Source organism: Podarcis vaucheri, assembly GCF_965113315.1.
Source record: "Podarcis vaucheri genome assembly, chromosome: 13".
NCBI classification, from domain to species: domain Eukaryota; kingdom Metazoa; phylum Chordata; class Lepidosauria; order Squamata; family Lacertidae; genus Podarcis; species Podarcis vaucheri.
In genome coordinates this window covers 24319099-24339671 of record NC_138751.1, presented here as the reverse complement: position 1 = coordinate 24339671, position 20573 = coordinate 24319099, and the positions used below count along the sequence as shown (strand labels likewise).

Sequence of the window (20573 nt, the reverse complement as noted above, 5' to 3'; positions counted from 1 at the left end):
TCGCCACAAAATGGTTTACAGTGCCAGGATCTCAACAGCTAGCTGTAAATCCGTAAAAGCTTCTAATCTAGACAGTACCCTCCTCTGCCATGGCACTGCTGTATAGATAGGGACAGGCTCTGCCAAGCTGGCCATGCCAACCCAGCATCCCCTTTCTATCATGGGCATCACAGAACAAAGCTAGGCTGTGTCTAGCTAGTGCCAGGCTAGTGTGCTACTCCCCACCCACCCCTGCCAATGACACTCCATCAACCAAAAAGAGCAGACTGCGTCAGGCTTCCCGCCCACCCACCAGTGTACAGCAGAGCAGACAATACTTGTCTGTGCCAAGATGGTGCCCTGCTCTCCCCCCTCCCTGGCTCAGCAGAGCAGCATCCTGCCACCACAACACAGTGGCTCTTAATCTACTTCCATTACGGCCCCTGTGTGCTTGGCTCTGCCACAGGCAGCAAATTCTTGACTATCACTGACCGGCCCCCCACCCCCAAACATCGCCCACAGAGCAGGCTGTGTCCCTCCGCAGGCCACTAGGACGCACAGGCAACCTGGGTTGTGCCAGGGCAGTGCCACCCATCCTCGTGGCGCAATCTTCCTAGGGGCTTAATGGGGTAGGTTTAATCCCACACTGTTCCCTTCCCGCTGCCCCCCCCCCGCGTTGAGACAGTGCCCCTTCTTCCTACTTATTCCCTGCCACCATGGCAAGGAAGATCCAGATTGCCCTTCGCCGTGCCGGGGCAGCGCTTGCTTCCACTCCCGTGGCGATTTTCGTTCCGTTTTGCAATCCACGGCCTAGCAGAGCGCAGAGAGGCAGCAGTGGCAACTCTAGCCCCAGCGTGCCTCTTTCCCCATATTCCTCTCTCTCTCTCTCCCCATAGAGTGCCCCCCTCCCTCGGGGAAGGGCTGCCCCCTCCGCGCCCGGCCGAGCGAGAGCGCACAATGGAGCCGGGCAATCCCTCGCCGCGCAAGGCTCAGAAATGCAAATCGCCGCCGCTGCCTGCGGCTCCGTACAATGGAAGGGAGGGAGGAAGGGAGCGAGAGAGAGGGAGGGAGGAAGGAAGGGAGAGAGAGTGAGAGAGTGAGAGAGAGAGGGAAGGCGAAGAGGAGAGAAGAGGAGAGGGGGGAGCCCCACTGGCGGGGAGGCTGCTCGCCCCGGCCCAGCCCCGACGACGCGGCGGGTCCCCGGAGCGCCCCCCCTCCTCCTCCGCGCCGCCTCGCCGTGCGCCTTGGTGAGTAGCTGCGCTGCGCCGCGCCGTCCGCCCGCCCACCGTGCGCCCCCCTCCCCAGAAAACCCGCCCGACCACTCGGCTCTCCTCTCTCTCTCCCCCACCCCCGGGGCTCCCAGAGCAGGTGCATGGCAGCAGGGGAAGCGAGGCCCGGGCTCCGATCTTCGTCGCGGGGTGGGGTGGGGGGCAAGTCACCCGGCCGCGGGGCTGCAACCGGGCCAAGCTGTGGGGTTGCGCACCGCCTGGGCGGCGCACGGAAACCGCCCGGCCTCGGCCTCAGGCTTCGTTATCCCCGAATGACCCGGTCGATTTCCTCCATGTCTTTCTCTAATAGATCCTTCTCTCCCCACCCCCAGCCCCACTATTCCTCGCCGTCTCTCTCTCTCTCTCTTCCCCCCCGCAACTCCCCAGCCACGTGACTGTGATTGCAACTTAGAAGGGGGGCTCTGCTTCAGAAATCGGAGTAGGGGGAAATGTGGCGCGGGGGGTGGGGGTGGGCCCGTTGGGACCATTTGGGGTGAAGTCGCTTCTGCGGGAGGAAAGGAGGGGGGTTCCTATAGCAGGTGGCTCGGAGCCATGAGGGGTGGCGGGGTGGGGTGAGGTGGGGCGGGAGTGTGTCGCGGCTGGTGCTGCAGCGAGGAGGGCCAGAGGGCCATGCTCTCACTCCATCTCTAGGGCATCCCCCTCTCCCTCAACCCCCCCTCCCCGCCCCACATACTTTGTAAGGGTTGTTCCGAGCTGTCCCACAATCCCACATTTCTGTACCCTTTCAGTGGCACTAAATGGAATGCGCACGCGGGGGGGGGGGGCTGTCCTCCGATGTAATGACCCAAGATTATTGTTATGACTCTCAGAAGCTTGAAACTTAAGTGGGGAGAGGGGTGTCTAAAGGGTGATGACTCGGTAGCCCTTAATCACTGGAACAGCCCCCTTTACTCATCCTAACCCCCACCCCCCCACTGGAATGTGCACTGGAGCATTTGCTAGGCAGCTGCTCCCTTTGTTCAGGGTGTGTGGGGCGGGAAGGGGGGGTCAGCTCTGTGTCTTGCTGGGACAGTCACTCTCTTGTCTCTTCTCACACGCCAAAGCGGGGCTGTGGTGTGAGTGAGGGGACTGGCCTGCTCCCATGGATATATTTCCCCCTCTCCCCCCCCCATACTCCATCGTGGCCTCAAAGTTGGCGGGAGTTGGCTTGAGGCCTGGCAGCCGCCATCCCTATTCCTGGGACCCAGGGGAACCTTGAAAAGCGGCCCCGTTTTTCCTTAGGGTGCCTTCCCCTAAGAAGCAGCCATCTTGTTTGTTTCTGAATAAGACTAAATGGGCACCCAACACACACACACACACACACACCACCCGTTAGGTACAGTTGCACTCTATTATCATGTACCTCTCCCTCCCCATAGTATGCACAAGCAAGCAAGACAGGACTGTCTGCCTCCCTAATACTGAGTAGGCCCAAAAGACTTCATGGTGTGTGTGTGTGTGTGTGTGTGTGTGTGTTTTAAAAAAAGATTAGTCATTTGGGTACTGCTATAGGCCCAGCATGGCAAGGTGCCAAAATGAATCAGCTATCTTTTATGCAGGCTTATGAATACCACCAGCCTTGCATTGCTGCAAGAGAACAAGGCCTCCTGCTTGATTTTGGCAATACCTAGGGGAAGAACAGGCCCGTAATACTCTCTCTGCAAACTAGACCCACCATTATAAGCAACAGAATGTTCTATAATAAAGGTGTCAGGATAGTACCTGGTGTGCTGTTCCAAAATCACGGCTTAGTGTTAGAACCTGTTTTTATATGCCTCCGGGCACAATCATGTGTAAGAGACACTCTGCACATCGTCCAAGGCACTCTGTTATTAGTTCTTAATAACAAAGAAAAGAGTGCCTCAGAGGATGTGCAGAGTGTCTCTTACACTAGCCACAGCAAGCTACCCTCAGCTCTCCCTCCCTGCCACCACATGAGAATACAGGGCAGACCTGCCTTTTCAGAGGCTGACTTACAAACAAGATTAAGGCCTGCCCATTGGGCAAGTGTCCCCTCTTTTGAAGAGCGTTTGCAAGGAAATAATTAGTCAGTATGGTAAACTGTAAGACTTTCTAGATGGCAAGCTTTCAGGTTGCACAGAACACTTGCAGAAAATAATAAAAAGTTGGGCAAGGCAGAGTCTTATTTTCCATCTGAGAAATGTTTCTATGCTTCTCATATGATTGCTGCCTTACTCAGCCTATATGAACCATTTTAGGGCTTGTTCATACAAGGTTATGTTATCCCGAGTTTGTTACTCTGAAATAATATTATTTGTCTACACAAGCAAAGAATTCCAGGGAGTCTCTGCTCACTCTTGCTTACTGTCTCAGTTCATTCAAAGATTGCTAAATTTGCTCTGAGGCACACTGAATTCCACCTAGCAGCTATCACAACCCTATCTTAGTTTACATGACCTGTTAGCCCAGGACGACATGGGAGTCAAAGAGTCTCTGATTTTGTCACAGGTTGTCAAATCTCATTTCAATTCCTTCAACCCCTGATTCACCCCTTGAACCTGTAACAGGCCAGTGTTTATGGAGAGTTGAAGGGTTGCTGTCCTTGAGTAATGAGGACATTTCTCCAGCACAGCCTTAAACTGTTAAAAATAGTCATGCTATTCCCCACCTGTCCCAGAAACCCTGGGAACTGTAGTTCTGTTAGGAATGCTAGGGCTCTCTAACAGAAGTTTGTATTCTTGTTAGACTGCAATTCCCATGATTCCTGGAGTTCGAGAGCTTTGACAGCTAAACTGGTATAAAACAAATAGGAATTTGCAGTAGCGTAGAGGTCCCCTAAGAAGCTTTAAGGATACCATGGTTCCTTTGGGATAAGAATTGCCATCTGTGTTACAGAGAGTGTAAAAGCTGTGAAAGATACATACATACACAGTTGCCATCAGAAGTGAAGTGCATTCCCAGAGAAGTCTTAACTAAATCTGAGGGTAGAGCCTATGGCTTATTTTTATGTAAAATGTGTAGCCTTTAAAGGGATTCTATAAATATTACTACGGTTATTAGTACTACAGTGGTGCCCCGCAAGACGAATGCCTCGCAAGACGAAAAACTCGCTAGACGAAAGGGTTTTGTGTTTTTTGAGCTGAGACGAATTTCCCTATGGGCTTGCTTCGCAAGACGAAAACGTCTTGCAAGTTTGTTTCCTTTTTCTTAACACCGTTAATACAGTTGCGACTTGACTTCGAGGAGCAACTCATAGAACACGGTGTGGTAGCCTTTTCTGAGGTTTTTGAAGACTTTGGTGATTTTTGAAGCTTTTCCAAAACTTTCCCGACACCGTGCTTCGCAAGATGAAAAATTCGCTAGGCGAAAAAACTCGCGGAACGAATTAGTTTCGTCCTGCGAGGCACTACTGTACCTCTGCTACTAATGATGGTGATGGTTGCAGTGCTGTTCACATGCATAATCTTATGATGCTGTATGAATGCTGTGGTTAAATTTTATTTGTTAAAGGTTATAATCTCCTTTTTTTTCTACCAGGTGCTATGGCACATGTCTTTAGCTGTGAATTATTTCTATAAACAGCAGGTGTGTTGACAAAACTGCTCCTGGGCTCCACCGCTCCAGATTGTAGGTGGCAAGACTGAATGTCCATCCATAGGAAAAGATTTCTTTCAGCAAGGGAACTAGATATGAAGAGCTCAAGCCAAACCTCCCTGATCTGCTGGCTTTTGTAGGTGCAGGAAGCATTCAGCCACGTGCACAGGAAGCCAGTTCTGTGAAAAGTATTGCCTTTCCAGTGTGACTATCAACTCCAGACAGACGATTCTCATAGTTGCTCTCTTTTCTTCTGTGAGGTCTGTTGCCCTTCCGGAGGGGAGGGGGGTGTCACATGATAACTATGAATTCACAGCTCTGATTCACACATGCCAAACCTACAGCGAATGTCATCTAAGGTTTCTACCCCCCCTCCCCTTCACCAGAGCCGACTGTTTTGAATCTGCAGTCCTTGGACCACCTTGCTTCTTGTTATAGTCCTTTTTTTTTTTTGCTGGCTTCTGCACAAATCAAAGCTGCTTCCTTTTCTAAGAAGGTGCTTGCAAGCTGTAAAATTGCATTTGGACATTTTCCTTAGAATGCGGGGGTTTTAAGGCACACACACTTAAAGTGACTTGCTACCTCTTTACACGATTTAACCAACCTATTGTTTCTGTAAATCAGTGTGATTAACAGGCTGGTTTTTCATTTTTATGGTTGAAGTGAAGATTCCAGTTCCTGCTTGTAATTGTGAGTACAGAACCAAGAGGTGGTTGTTCATTTCAGATTAATTAATGCAGGATCCTATCTTACGATTCTGCCGGTGTTTTGTTACCTAGATCTGGGAAGGCTTAAGAGCCAGCTGGGATGCATCAATTGTGCTTAGTTCATCAGAGATCCTTGCAGCCTTGAGTGTTTGTACAGTGTTCTAGTAGTGATGTAACCTAAAGCAGAGGTGAGGAACCCCCTTTTAAGAGTGTGGGTCACAATATCAGTTTGGTGGGCCTGACCAGAGAACACAACACAAAGGCACTTTGGTTCACAGGCAAAGGATTGTTATTTATTATGCACAGAAAATGGGCCTCTTCAAACACTCCCCCCCCCAATCAAATGAGGGAAAGAGCAAGAGAGTGCTGCACCTTTTGTTGTGTCACCATGCCTACAGCCCTTCAGGTATTGGGAGCTGAACCCTGCAATGGGGGGAGCCTGTTGAACATGTGTAGGCTCCCTTGTGTGATTGGGAGTCCTTGGAAGATCAGAAATCTGAATTCTGTGGGGGAACCAACACAAATAGAACAGGCTCCCTGCTGCGGAAGTTCAGCCCCTCAACATGTGGAGGGCGGCAAGAGCAATGACATCATGGAGGGGGTTTGGCAAGGGAGCACCCTCTTTGTCCCATCCCTGCTCATCTAAGGACAGTGGAGTCTGGTGAGCTGCTAACCCAATTTGCGCAGGGATTGTTTCACCACACCAGTCCTGCATCCCATTGAAGGCTACTGCTTTGGGGGAAGAGAAAGGTCATATCCCAAGCCAATCACTGTAATGAAGATCCCAGATCAAACCTACTATCAGCTCCAACCCCTTTATAATCAAATTAGCCCTGAAGCCCAGCTCTAATTCCAAATCAGACTGGATGGGTCAGATCCTGAAGACACTGTAGGATTTATGTCACTATAATAGTTAGGACTGCTCCTAAAAAATCTGGGAGTTGCGAGTTGGGTGAGGGTGCAAAAGATGCTTTTTGTTTTCTTTTTAAAGAGATCCCTCACAAAACTACAGGTTTTGGGGAGGAGGGAATGGGATAATTGCTGTGGTGTAGTGTTTAAAGAGTTAGGCTTGTGGAGACCTGGGTTCAGATCTTCATTCAGTTGTGAAACTTACTGCTTGGCTCTGGGATGTACCATTTCTCAGCTAATAGGACTTGTGTTCATTAAAAGGCAGGAAGAAATCCAGGTACTCTCTGCCTGCGAGCTTCTTTGAAGTTGAGGAGGAGGGCAACAAAAGTGCAATAAAAATAAAATAAAATGACTTGTTAATCCAACTGTTGCATAAATGCACTTGTAAGTCTCTCTCTCTCTCTCTCTCTCTCTCTCTCTCTCTCTCTCTCTCTCTCTCGGCTCCTCCTGAATTAGGGTTGTGGGATTTGTAGGAGCAGGGCATGCCTGAAAACTGGGTAGAGGGCCCATTGCAGAGCAAGGGAATAAGTAGTACGAAGAGCGAGCCGCTCATCCTGTTTCCTGGATTCCTAACATGATATTTACAGTCATCATGTATTTGACTTGGCTCCCTGAATGCATCCATACATACTGAGCTTGGTAAAATATTTTAAATAGCTGGGCTCTGGCAGAGCCAATTTTTCAAGGATTTTGTCAGTCTTCTCTTTCCTTTTCCAGGGAGGAAACTATTGCAGGGAATGAGAGGAGAACACCCGCAAACACACCAGCTAGCCTTACCCCACTGCCACTGCCAACACTTGCTGCAATCTACAGGCAGGGGTGGGGAGCCGTAGGCCTCAGGGCCAAATGTGGCCCTCCAAGTGTCAGCCTGGCCCTTTGGGACTCTTCCCCCTGAACCACATCCCCTCCCCTCAGGCCACACCTGGCACCAGCTCTGCTTCACACCCTCCTTGAGTGGCTTTGTGTGACTGGAATGTGCCCTTGAACTCTGAGGTTGCAAAGAGGAGAATGTGAGCCTGAGGAAGGTCCCTACTCCTGAGACGAGGCCACATCCAGACCTGACACATAGGCCTTGCATCAGGAGGCGGCATTGCTTGGCACTCGCAAAGCCCGCACCCCAGCAGGGAGCCCACTGCCAGCCCCTAGAGCCCCCTGGTTTAGCACTGATGCTCCTCCTAACCATTGCTGCCTGTTCAGCTTTTCGGCTGCTGTGTGGATTGAAGGAAGAAGGCAAGCGAAGGGGAGGTGAACCCACACAGGAAACAGGCCCAGTAAGGACACCTTGCCCAGTGACCATTCAAAGCCTGATGTAGGCCAGAGTACTTTTGGGAGGCAACCCTCTGAAAGTAACCATATTTTCTCTCCCCTTTTCTCCAGTTATTGTCTTCTGGTGGGGAGAGAAAGAGGATAGGAGGGCTGTGATTGTTTGCATCTGCTTCAGGAGAAAGGAGGTTCCAAAGAATCCATATTTTGTGGGGTGTTTTTTTGCCATAAATTATAGCTTGAGTTCCACATGCATAGAATTGTAGAAGATGACAGCCTTGCCTCAGGCAGAGTGGGAGCGAGGTTTGGGTAAACATGTTGATCAGACCACACCTGCTTATGGTATTGGGGCATATCACATGTCTGTATCTTGGTGTGCAGTTAGTTCCCTGGCATTTGTCTTCTGCATCATCAGGATTTTAGACTTGAGGTAAAATAAAGCTATGGAGCTTCTTGTCATTAAAAAAAAGGTGGCAACCAGCACTGTGTCAGTCCCTCTATCCCCACCCAGTTTTGCTTGATCTTTCTCCTCTACTTCTGGCATTGTCTTCTCACATCTCTGTCTCTTCTCCTCTCTCCCTTAGAGCTGTGCTTTCTAGCCCCCCATTTCCTTTCCTTTAGCCACTCTGTCTTGTATTCCCCCACCCCGCAAGAGCTTTTCGCCCCTACTGTCCTTTGCTCAGTGCAAAATGTTCCTCACAGCCAAAGTTTAATTGTTCTCACAGAAGCAGACACCCCTGGACACTTGAATGTTTGTGAACATTCCCTGACATCACAGTAGGTCAACTAATGGTTGTCGGGAAAGGAGTAGGGTATAGAGCACTGCTGTTTTGTTTTTTCCCTGTCTCTTACATGCATGATCCCAATTTATTCCTTTTGAGCTGGAATATCTTGAAATGGTGCTCGCAGAAGCCCGAAGAACACCCTATAGAGTTATGCATTTCAATTTCATGAACTGCAGAGCCAAGTGTTTCTGTTTTTATTAGCTTCTGTGGAAGCGTAGGTTTTCTGTTATTCGGAGCCGTGGGTGCATGTTCTGCTGAACTCTGCAAAAACAATGGGATGTTTTACGTGCAAGCACTTGTACCGTGAAGCATTGAGAGACATTTCATGGTATGGGAGTTGTTAACACACACTTTGCCTGTTTGCATCCCGCTCCTTCCTCCAGTGAGCTCTCCACAGTCAGCATAGAAGTTGAGGGTGTGGGGCCCAGAAGGAGAGGCTGCATGGGAGGTCTCAAAGGGATGCACCCAGCCTGTGAGCTAGAGACTCCGCTGAGGCCATCCATTGAGCCAAACCAAGCGCCCCTACCTTTACCCCACAAATTTTCCTTTGGATGATTCATTGGGGTAAGATTTGATGGATTCGACAGGCAGTCAGATCAGGAAATAAATTTCCCCCAGGGATGTTTTGCCCTTCCCTGCATTCTTGTCAGACTTTGTACAAACTCTGCAGTGAAAGAAGATGCAGTTGAGGCTTTTCCCACACTTCTCCTGCCACTCACTCACTCTCTTGGCTTGCAGGGTGGTGAAATAATTTCCTGCTGCAGAAGGTGGGAAAAGAGAGGTTGGGCAGGGCCAAAGGAGGGGCAGCAGTGAAGAGAAGCCATGGCTACGCCCTGTTTTTTACTTCAGAGGCACTAAGCTGCGTGACAGACAAAAATCTGCATTGCAACCTGGCAGTGTATTATCTGGCTTGGCTTCCTTCCTTCAACTTACTGCTGGACCAGTCCTGCTTTAGCATCCCCAGGAATGTTGGTCTGAGACACAACATGGGCAAAATACTTGCAAGGTTCCAAAGGCTCTGTCCCATAGAGATAGAATAAAAACCACTGTGCTGTCAGTTCAAGGTTTACAACTTTCTCACCTCACTCTCTGGTTCCTAAAACAGGTTAAATCCAACTTAAATCATGCACATTGCATGTGGGAATTAGGGTGGGTAGTGTTCTCAAAGCTACCAGCATGAGTTTGACTAAACTGCGGGAGTGGAAGACAGAAGTGCCTGGCGTGCTCTGGTCCATGGGGTCACGAAGAGTCGGACATGACTAAACAACTAAATGACAACATACTCAAACTCATGTCAACAAATCTCTCTGCACTTGAACCCCTTCCCCTGATGTTTGGGGTCTCTTATGTCAGGATTGGAGAACATGATGGTGGTCTTGCCGACGCTGTGGGCTAAAACTCCCAACTGCCCATTGGTCATGCTGTCTGCGGTCAATGGGAGTTGGGAGTCCCAACTTGCAGAGTTCCCTTCCCTGCTCTTACGTATTCAGTGGTGAGCAAAATGCACCCTGGGCAAATCCAGGGGTACTTCAGTCCTACACTGTATAAGTTCCAGGGTTAAGCCTCGGCAGCAGAAATGTGCCAAGATAGCTCTCTGGATGTGGCACAGATTAAGTCCTTGTGAATGAAGAATTAATGGTATTCGTCAAATAGTGAGCACTGCAAAATGGCAACTGTGCGCAGAAGGCCTGAGCTTTTCTTGTTGGAATTCTTTTTTTAGTAGAAGCACGAAAAGCTGCCTGATATACCAAGTCCTATCTAGCTCAGAATTGGCTGGCAGCTGCTTTCCAGGGTTTCAGACAAGGGAGCGTTTCCTCTCCCTATCTGGATATGTTGAGGATTAAACCTGAGATCTCCTGCATGCAAATCAGATGTTTGACCTCTGAGCTAAAGCCCTTCCGTTTCTCCCCTTTCCTGCAGCTCATGCTCCCGCCTACCTGCCTATCAGGTGTGAGATGTCAGGTCACATCCTACGTGCTGCCCTTTCACCAATCAACGACTGAAGCATGTGATCAGGAGCATCATGGAGGTAAGCCAGAAGACCAGAGTTAGGTGTGGCTGCCTAGGAGAGGGACTTAAATGCCCTTGCATGTCAGCCACAGTCTCATCTAGAGATGGGTAAGCTCTCCCAGGCTTATCATGAATTAGTTTGGAAAGTAGGATCTTCTTTCTCCAATCTCTCCCCCCCCCTTCAAATGGGAAGATCTTGTATAATTTTTTCCAAGCTGAAAGTCAAAGCCTAGAAAAATTACTTCCATTCGCCCTCTAATGGATGTAATGGAATGACATGACTTAATTACTTTTAATAGGGGAGGCCACACACACACACACACACACACACACACACACACACACACACACACACACATTGTTGCATTGTTGCCTTTGATACAAATCCTTCCCAGGCAGGCTACATTCAAATCAAAATATAGCAATGAAATTATAGCCAAATAGTATCCTAGCATAGCAGTTCATCAGGATCCTTCCCACAGGGCAGCTGGTGTCATTTGGTATGATTTTTTTTGTTTGGGGTGAGGAAGGATGGTCCATCTGGGACAGGAGAAGCCTCCAATGCCTTTCTCATCTGCATTCTTACAGGCTTCCCATGGGCAACTATGAGAGGAGGTTCTTACACCTGCCTCGTAAGCTCTTGTTCCTTTCCACAGGGCAGTTGGTGTCAATTGGCATGGGGGTGGGATGCATTCCAGTTGGATCAGGAACAGGAGAATGGGCAAAAGCTGAAAGGAGGAGGAAGCTCATTTCCTGTCAAAGAGTCTTTTGGAATGTAATGAAGCACCGTTTCCCCATCACATTCAAGAGGGAAAAACTGTTCCCTGCTGGGGCAGAGGAAGCCAGCAATTGGGGTAAAATCCAGAGAAAGAGTCTGGGGTTGTAAAGGTCATTTCTCCTTTGGTGCCTATGGGCCATTCAAGGTTCTTTTACTAGCCTAGCTCTGGAGAATGTTTCCTTTATCTCTAGTCTCAGCAATGGGTCTTACTGCTCTTCCCCTTGTTGGGTTCCCAGCGAAGCTCCCTCAGCATGACGTCCCTTTGCAGCAAACCTATAGACTGATTGGCTTTCAGTTTTGCAACCTCCACTGTGGCAAAGGATTAGGTTTGGGCACCTAATCCCTGCTGGAAGAGACACTTGAGTCACCCCTTGCCCGTACAAGCGGAGCTTGGCCTTCATATGAGGGAATACCATGTGGCAGTGTTATCAGCTGCTAGTTTGCAAGCTGCTTTTGTAGCAACATAGATGGCCTTGTCTGCTTCCCCTAGGAGCTTGCATGGAGAAGCAGTAGCAGGGAAGGGTGTCTGCAGACTGCCTGCCTGGCCAGTGCTGCTCTGCATAAAGATTTAGCTTCATTCGCTCCTTTCTCCAGCAGTGATGTGAACACTGGAACAGCAGTGGTGTGAAAGAGGATTTTTTTTGGCAGTGTGTGTGTGTGTGTCATTCCATGCTGAGGCTTCCACTGCCTTTCCGCTCCTTCTCGTTCCTGCAGGGTACAGATTACCAGTTGCCTTCTGCCCACTCAGCCAGTGTGACCCTCTCTTCCCCATCCTCCTCCCCCTCTTCCTGTGATGGAGCGGACACCCTGGCTTTCAACGGGGAGCTGGATCTGCAACGCTACTCCAACGGGCCGGGCGGACCGGGGGGTGAGGCCCGCCCGTACCCGTGCCCCATCTGCGGCAAGCGGTTCCGCTTCAACAGCATCCTGGCCCTGCACACGCGCATCCACACCAGCTCCTCCCCTCTCACCTGCCCCTACTGCGGCCACCGGGCAGGGCAGCGTGCCAGCCTGCGCCTCCACTTGCGCTCCCACTGCCCCGAGGCCCGCGCCCGCCTCAGCCACCAGAGCCGCCTGCTGCTTGAGCTGGAGGAGCGGGCGCTTTTGCGGGGGCAAGAGGAGGAGGAGGAGGAGAAGGAGGAGGAGGAAGAGGAGGAGGAGGATGAAGAGGAAGAGGAAGAAGAACAAGCTGCCCCTGCTCCACCTCCACCCCTGCCCACCTTCCGCTGCCCTTTCTGCAAGGGCAAGTTCCGAACCGCCGGCGAGCGGGACCGCCACCTCCGGATCCTCCACCAGCCCTACAAGTGTGGACAGTGCTCCTTTGCCGCCGCCCAGGAGGTGGAACTCCAGTGGCACAACCAGCAAGCCCATGGGCTCCCGGCCGCCCGGCTGCCCACCCCTCCTGCCCCTGTCCCCGCCGCAGCCGCCCCGCCTGCCCCTCCGGCCTCTGCCCCTGCCGCTCCCTCAGCCGCTGCACCCACTGAGTTCCGCTGCCAGGTTTGCGGCCAGGCCTTCACCCAGTCCTGGTTCCTCAAGGGTCACATGCGGAAGCACAAAGACTCCTTTGACCACAAGTGCCAGGTGTGTGGGCGTGGCTTCAAGGAGCCGTGGTTCCTCAAGAACCACATGAAGGTTCATCTCAGCAAGCTAGGCCTCCAGAGTGAACAACGAGGGCCCGGCCCAGGCCGGTCTGCCCAAAGCTTACTCGTCGGCTGCGAGGCCCTCTACCCTTCCCTCCTCTCCCCTCGGCCCACGGATAAGGCCAGCACGGGCAATTTCTTGGGCTATGGCGATGCCAGCTGCGCCGAGCGGCTGCAGGCCACGGCTCGGGCGGTGGAGAGTGGCCAGCAGTGGAGGGAGCGCTCTTACGCAGGAGGTTCCAAGCTGGTGAGAGAGGACCCAGGAGGGAGCCACCGCTGCCCAGATTGCTCCCGGACCTTCGGCACATTCCAACAGATGGCCTTGCACCGACAGAGCCACCTGTCCCGAGAGAGGGAGTGGAGCAAGGGGCAGTCGCTGGGCTCTCACCTTCTCGCAGGACACTGGCTCCCCACAAATGTCAGAGCCTCCACAGCAGCCAACACCAGTCCGTCTCTGCTGACCCAGGAGGAAAAGGGCAAGTATGGACAAGCAGAGCATAGCTGCTTTGGGATTTGGGGGTGGTTTTTTTGTGGGGGCTACCAAAGTGGGTCTCACATATCACAAAGCAACCTCAGATTCTAGACCAACCCGTGCTTTTGAGCTGCTTCCTCTAGCAAAATAAAAAATGAGGATGTGGGTTGGTTACATTCCATAGCTAGGCTGCTTTTAGCTGAAAACTGCATTTCCCCCTTTGTTTTATAAAAGGATATGTGTGAGGGGTGGAGGAAGAGATTAAGGGATATGTCCAGTTGATGGATATGAATAAAGGTCAGGAATAAACTGATAGAATTGTATCGGTAGGCCAAACCCAGCAAAGGAAGCAACATACTGGATGGAAAATGCTTAACAAAACCATATGTTTAAAATAATGATGTTTAGCAACGGCCTGTGTGGTGGGACATGGTTGCCACTATTGGGTAGCATCCAAGGCAGAAGCAGGGCAAGACCCATGTACTTACTGATGTCCACCTTTCCTCCAGCCCTCTAACAGAACTGCACAGGAGGCTGATGATGCCATTGGATATCAGAGCACATCCCACCAAATAGGATACTACTAAATTCTTTAAAACATTAAAGTAACTAGCCTAAAGGGATAGCCAACATGGAGTTGACCAGTTGCTTTTGGACACCAGTTCCCATCAGCCCCATCCAGCTTGGCCCAGTGGTCAGGAGTGATGGGAACTGTAGTCCTTAAATATCTACAGGACACCGCTTTGGTCTAAACACCGGAGTGCATATAATATAAAATACAAAATAAACCAACTAACAAAAACCTTGTAAAGCTACCATGCGTGGAATTCTGGGAAGGGCAACAAGCCTGGCATGCAGTTATCTACAAATTTTACCTCAGAATGAGCAAGAGTTCTGTGATACCCAAACAATAGCTCTCAGTATTCAAAATATTAGTTGGTGTAACTGAAACATTTCCCCACTGCTCTGCACAATTTTGCATGATTGTACGGTGTCTCACCTCTGCCTCCCAGTTAAAACAAGTTTGGGCAAGGGGATGTTGGTGTCATGAGACCTTGTAGCTTTCTGCATAAGCACCCACATGCACCCACACCCAGATTCTGCATGAGGAAAATTCAAACTCTGTGTCTTGAAGGAAATAAACTGCATTGATGCAAATAAATACTTCCCCAAGTGGTTTTACAACATTCCTTCAAAGCACATATCCGCACAACAAATGCATATCTGTTTCACTGTTCTAGAAGCCATACTGTTTTGCTGTTCTCCCAGTAAACCTGGGGAACTGTGATAATTGTTCTGAGAACTTTTCGGGAACCTGTAACTCCTCCCTCCACAGAACAGCAGTTCCTACCAATTCCTGATTAGAGAAAAGGGCTATTAAGCCATTTTAAGCCTATGATGTAGAAATGTCCTAATTCTCAAGTCTGCCACATTGTTTAGCTCTTTAAAAAAAATGTAAGGCATGAATCACATGCTGTGTCACCGCCATGAGGTGATTTTTACCATGTCATTTTTGCATGGTGGATGTGTTGCTTAAATATGCCCTCAGGTGGCGAAAGCTGGGATTTACCACACTGGTTAGAATAATTGGAAACTAGGCTTTGAGGTTATTATGTTTAGTGTAGTAAATTCCATCTCTTTCCACCTGAGGGTGCATTAAAACATGTTCACCATTCCAAAAATATCATGGCCTCATTTTGTGCTTTGTATGCATTTGTGCGTGCATTTCTTCTTCCCCACAAGACCAGCATGAACCAACAGTCAGGCAGCTAACTTGGGCCTCAGTACTGACAAGTACCCAATACTTCCATCATTCTCACTTTCAGCTACCCACAAATATTACTTCTTCTGTCCTTTGGCAGAACCTTTTACAGGAAAGAGAAGGGAAGGAAGCATGGTGAGGTTGCCTAGCAACTTGGAATGGAATAACTAGCAGTTGTGCTTTCCACCCCTCGCTTCTTCATGCAAAAGTTTGAGCTAAACCATAGTTTGGAGTGATGTGAATGAGCTGAAGTGAGCCTCAGGGTCTTGTGGCCGTGCTCTCCCTCTCCTGCTCTTCCATTAGGATGAGTTTGAAAGCTTTTGCCTAACCACAGCTTGTCATCTAAACTGACAAGTTGTGGTTAATGTTAATTATGGTTTGTTTGAAGCAAGCCAATGTGAAACCATGTTGCTGACTTGGTGTATGAGCGTGCAGTATCAATTTTTCCAGTATATATATATATATATATATATATATATATATACACACACACACACACACACAGTGGTGCCCCGCAAGACGAAATTAATTCGTTCCGCAAGTTTTGTCGTCTGGCGAATTTTTCGTCTTGCGAATCACGAAATCCCATAGGAATGCATTGAAAATCAATTAATGCGTTCCTATGGTCAAAAAAAGTCCAAACAAAGCCAAATTTGGTACAACAACAGTTTATTAACTGCTCTTTAAAGTCACACATACTGTAAAGAGCAGTTCAAAAATTGAAGGGAAAATAAATTAACTTTATAAACAAAACATGTCTTTGTTTTTAGACAAAGGAAACAAAGTCGCGAGACGTTTTCGTCTTGCGAAGCAAGCCCATAGGTGAAATTCGTCTTGCGAGGCAAATCGAAAATGGAAAAACCTTTCGTCTAGCGAGTTTTTTGTCTTGCGAGGCATTCGTCTTGCGAGGTACCACTGTACATATGACTAAGAAAAAATAAGTGGAAAAGATGACAACACGGTCAGATGTTAATATAACAAACAAAATATCTCTTTTTTAAAAATCAAACCAACCTATCAAAGTCAACTTCTGTTGTCACAAATGATGATTTTTCTATTTCCATCTCTAAAAACATAAAAAGCCACCATTTTTTTGACACATCACTGCATGGTGTGTGTGATGTTTGTGAACAGTTGCAATGGTTTATTATTATTATTATTCTAAAGCATTCCGTGTTATCTTTACCCAAGGCAGCCGATCTTCTGTCATTGGTGTTTATTTTCAATTCACAACCCACCCACCCCCGTTTAGAGCAGTCATCATTTTTTGCAGCTACTATGTTGGGCTACATTTTGAAACAAAGGTGACAAATTAAGTACAGATCCAGACCTTGCAATGTAGCCGTCATGGTTGTCTTCGAAGGCATGGTGTTGGGGTGAAAAAGTGAGACACCTGTGGCACTTATGGATGTGTGTGTGGGGGGGGGGTAAAAACTATGTTTCTGTAGCTCTAAAGAAGAGCAAAGGGGGCAGAGAATCCATATGTAAAGCATATAGAGAAGGGTCAAGAAACCATGCAGTCCCCTCATACTAAAAATCTTCCCTCCTTGCTGTGTTTTCCCCAGACATGCAAGGGCAGTCGCGCCTGGACGGCTCCCGGCGGGGCACTGGGAAAGACTGTCCCTTCTGTGGGAAGTCCTTCAGATCCTCCCACCATCTAAAGGTGCACCTCCGTGTCCACACAGGTAAGATCAAGATGCGGCAACAGTGGGGTAGGGTTTGCCTAAACCGGTGGAAATGTGCAATAAGGCTGGTACTTGCTAGGTCCCCCCCCCCCCAGTTCTGTATCTTGCAGAGGCATTGCATACCACACGGGTGGAACCTGATAGCATCAGAGGCAGCTCAGACCTCTGTACAGTTGTACCTTGGTTGACGAACGCCTTGCGAGTCAAACCTTTTGGCTCCCGAACGCCGCAAACCTGGAAGTGGATGTTCCGGTTTGTGAATGTTCTTTGGAACCTGAACGGCCGACAGGGCTTCCGCAGCTTCCCATTGGCTGCAGGAGCTTCCTGCAGCCAATTGGAAGCCGTGCCTTGACTTCTGAACGTTTTGGAAGTCAAATGGATTTCCTGAACGGATTCCGTTCGACTTCCGAGGTACAACTGTACTGCCTGTTCCTTTGCTTTCACCAGACATGCAAAGCAGTGGCACAAGTGGAGACATGGAGCAGCATTCTCTGCTGATCTCAGTTTAGGCTGCCTATCCTTTCCGTATGGAAACTCAAAACTGGTTACAAAAAGCCAGCACAAACAAATATATATTATGTATAAAACTACCAATTAAAATGGTAAACTAGATTAGTAGGCTGATAAAATGTTTTTTGAGCTAACAACTTTGGGGGGCATTTATTTATTTATTATTACACTTTATATCCCACCTTTCCTTCAAGGAGCTCAAGGTAACTCACATAGTTCTCGTCTCCATTTTATTCTCCCAACAACCTTGCGGGGTTGTTTAGGCTAAGAGACAGTGGCTGGTCTGTGAGAGCTTCCTTGCAGGGGACTGAAAACATTCACCACACCAGACCGACTTATTTGCAAGGATGTTTCATATTTTGTCTGTTAATTCCTTGCGAGGCTCTCCACCTTAGAGAGGAAATGCAAAGTTGTGGTGCCACAACCCAAAGGCCCTGCTCTGCCTATTCATTGATTTAACCTCCTCAACAGGTAGAACTTGAAGTGGGGCCTTTCCCCATGTGTCTTAAACACTGGGTGAATATTAAGATTCTGATCTGAAGATCACACAGTAGATGGTTGATGCTTTTTGCACAACTCTGCAAGGTTGGCTTTATTCCTGTTTTATAGTTTGGAGAAACTGAGAGAGAATGATTCCCTTGGTTAGTTTGCCTCAGAGGTGGAGCTTGAACCAAGGGCTGCCAGGTCCAAAGTCAACTGTCTAGGAAACTGCATTTATTCGCTGCCTTTCCAACTTGCCTCTACCATTTCTCCTTGCAGGCGAGCGCCCGTACAAATGCCCTCACTGTGACTATGCTGGCACACAGTCTGGCTCTCTCAAGTACCACTTGCAGCGCCATCACCGGGAGCAGAAGAGTGCTGCGGCTGCAGCAGCTGCTGCGGCAGGAACGCTGGAACGGTGCCACATTCCCCTCGCTCCCACCGCAGTCCCTGCCTTTCCCACCACGCAGCTCGCCAAGAGCCACGGGCCCTTCCTGTCTCTCGGGAGCTTGGGTGCAGCTCGGTCCCGCCCATCCCGCCGCAAGCCGCTGCTCAACGGGAAGACCGACTTCCAGCCCCTGGACCTGTCGCTGCGCCCGGCTTTGGCGGGAGGAGCCCTCCACCGCTGCCAGTTCTGCCCCTTCGCCACCTCGGCTCCGGAGCTCATGGAGTTACATCTCCAAGTCCACCACAGCCGGAAAGCCCGAACCCGCCGCTGCTCTCACACTGCCCCTAAACCCCGGGGGGTGGCGGAGGAGGAGCTGCCCGAACCCCAGAGCCCCCAGCTGAAAGCACCCGAGTCTCTAAGTCCAAAAGGGGAGATGACCAAACCTCAGAACCTCTGGCATTCGGAAGACCAGGGAGAGCTTCCCCGGCCTGAGTTGCCCCGCGGGAAGAGGACGCCCAATCGAGCAATAGTTGCCAGCCTCTCTCCTGGAGCCGCACCAGCTAACCAAGATTGGGAGAACCTGTCGCAAGACTCTGAAGAGCCAAGAGCAGAGGAGGAATTGCCTGCCCCCAAGGTCCAAAAGGGCCCACACCAGGAGACATCTAAGACAGGCCAAGGCCTCATGGAATTGCAGCTGGAGCCAGTGCAGGCCTGAGTACGTCTACTCTGCATATATAAACCAGTTTTGAGCCTGTTTAACTGTCATGGCGGCTCTCAAGCAAGGGACCCTGGGAACTGTAGCTCCTTTCTATGAAGCAGCAATCTCTAATAAAGAATTCTCAAGCACCCTACGAATCTACGCTTCCCAGAGTTCACGGGGAGGGTCTTGGATAGCCCCTAGCTTAGTGGTAGAGCCCATGCTTTGCATGCATTAAGGTCCCCGGTTCAGTCCCTTGTATCTCTAGCCAAAAGAGGCAAGGCTTGGAAAGGCCGCTGCCAGAGACCTTGAATGGACACAGCCAATTAAAGCAGAAAACATGGGGCTCGATGGATCAATAAATAGTCCTGCGCAATAAAAGGCAGCTTCACAAGACAGTTGAACCAATTTTAGACCTGTTTACATTTGTAGTATAGACGTGCAGAGACCAGAAGAGGCAGCTAGTAAGATGCCACTCCACAAATGACAGGGTCATGCACCCATCTGTTGAGGGGCGTCAAAATAGAAGGTAGTAGGGTTGTCTTTTTGGAAACAGGTTTCTGTGTCTTTAACAGCAGCGAGGCAGGCGGAAATTCAAGAGGTGCAGATCTTCTCTGTCATGGAACTGTTAACGGTACAGAAGACCTGTCAGGAAAAGTGCCAACCTTGGGATGTAGAAGGGAGAAGCTGTGATAACGGCTGGGGTGTGGAATTGGTTAAGGGGCAGCGATGCTGTTAAAAGTCTTTTTTAGTCAAACAGGGTTTTGGGGTGAGGTGGCTGGAGTCCATTGGATTCCAATGCCTTGTTCTCGCCTCAGTTCTGGGCCTGATGCTGCTTCCTATCAGTGCCACTGTCTGAGAAATTGGGCCCTTTCAGGACCTCATTGTTGGCACAAACATAGGGTTGATAGGCCCCGTAGGGAACAAGACACCTGTGGTGTATACCGTTTTTGTAAAAAGGGGAGCATTTCTGCGGGCACAGCTTTCCCTCTCCGTGGTGCTGCTGCTATGGCGGGAGAAGCTGGCCCTTTCAAAATCCCCCCTTTAATAACACAGGAGCCCTGTCTCCATCAGCCTGTTTACCCTGTCAAGTGCCACAGAGGCAGGGCAGGCCGCACCAGCCACTCTTGGCCTAAGGGGACTTCAAGCACCTGTGTTGGGGCCTGGTCTCCATAGCAACCAGGTGCTACAGTCTCTTGTGTGCGTAGCAAGCAAGCAAACCCAGTGCCAGTATGTTATCTCCGTAGTGACCCAGGAACAGAGCCCTGTTTCTGTAGTGAACTGGCATGTCAGGGAGCTTGACAACTTCTAGAGTTTTCTATTTTTTTATTGTTTTTCTTGTAGAAAATTTGAAACTGGAAATAAAAATTAAAATGAGAAACAACTAACGCTTCATTCAGTGCTTGTGTGAGTTGTGATCAGTGTTCTCAATGCAATCCTTGTCAACAATTTTAAAAGCTGCTGCTTCACATACCTTAAAAAAAAAACAACAGGAAAAAACCCTAGAACAACTGTAGTACTGCCGTAAGCTGACTGTCCTTTAAATGGTGCAAAAATAAGTTTTACCAGATTTTCTGTTTCTGAACATCTGAGAACTGGAAACTAATTCCTAAAATTGTCTGTTCCTGGGTTTGAGCTCAACTAAATCATATTAAAGAATCTCATGGCGCCTTGAAGACTTAACA

The 20573-nt window shown here is 49.4% G+C and overlaps 1 protein-coding gene across 1 annotated transcript; it reads left to right on the top strand.

Moving 5' to 3' along the window:
* The first annotated feature begins 642 nt into the window (after positions 1-642).
* ZNF219 (zinc finger protein 219) lies at positions 643-20272 on the top strand. Its single transcript, XM_082196609.1, has 5 exons — positions 643-1226; positions 10387-10495; positions 11969-13370; positions 16694-16813; positions 18083-20272. The coding sequence occupies exons 2-5, from the start codon at positions 10490-10492 to the stop codon at positions 18904-18906; spliced, it is 2352 nt and encodes a 783-aa protein (XP_082052735.1). The 5' UTR covers positions 643-1226; positions 10387-10489; the 3' UTR covers positions 18907-20272.
* The last annotated feature ends 301 nt before the right edge of the window (positions 20273-20573 follow it).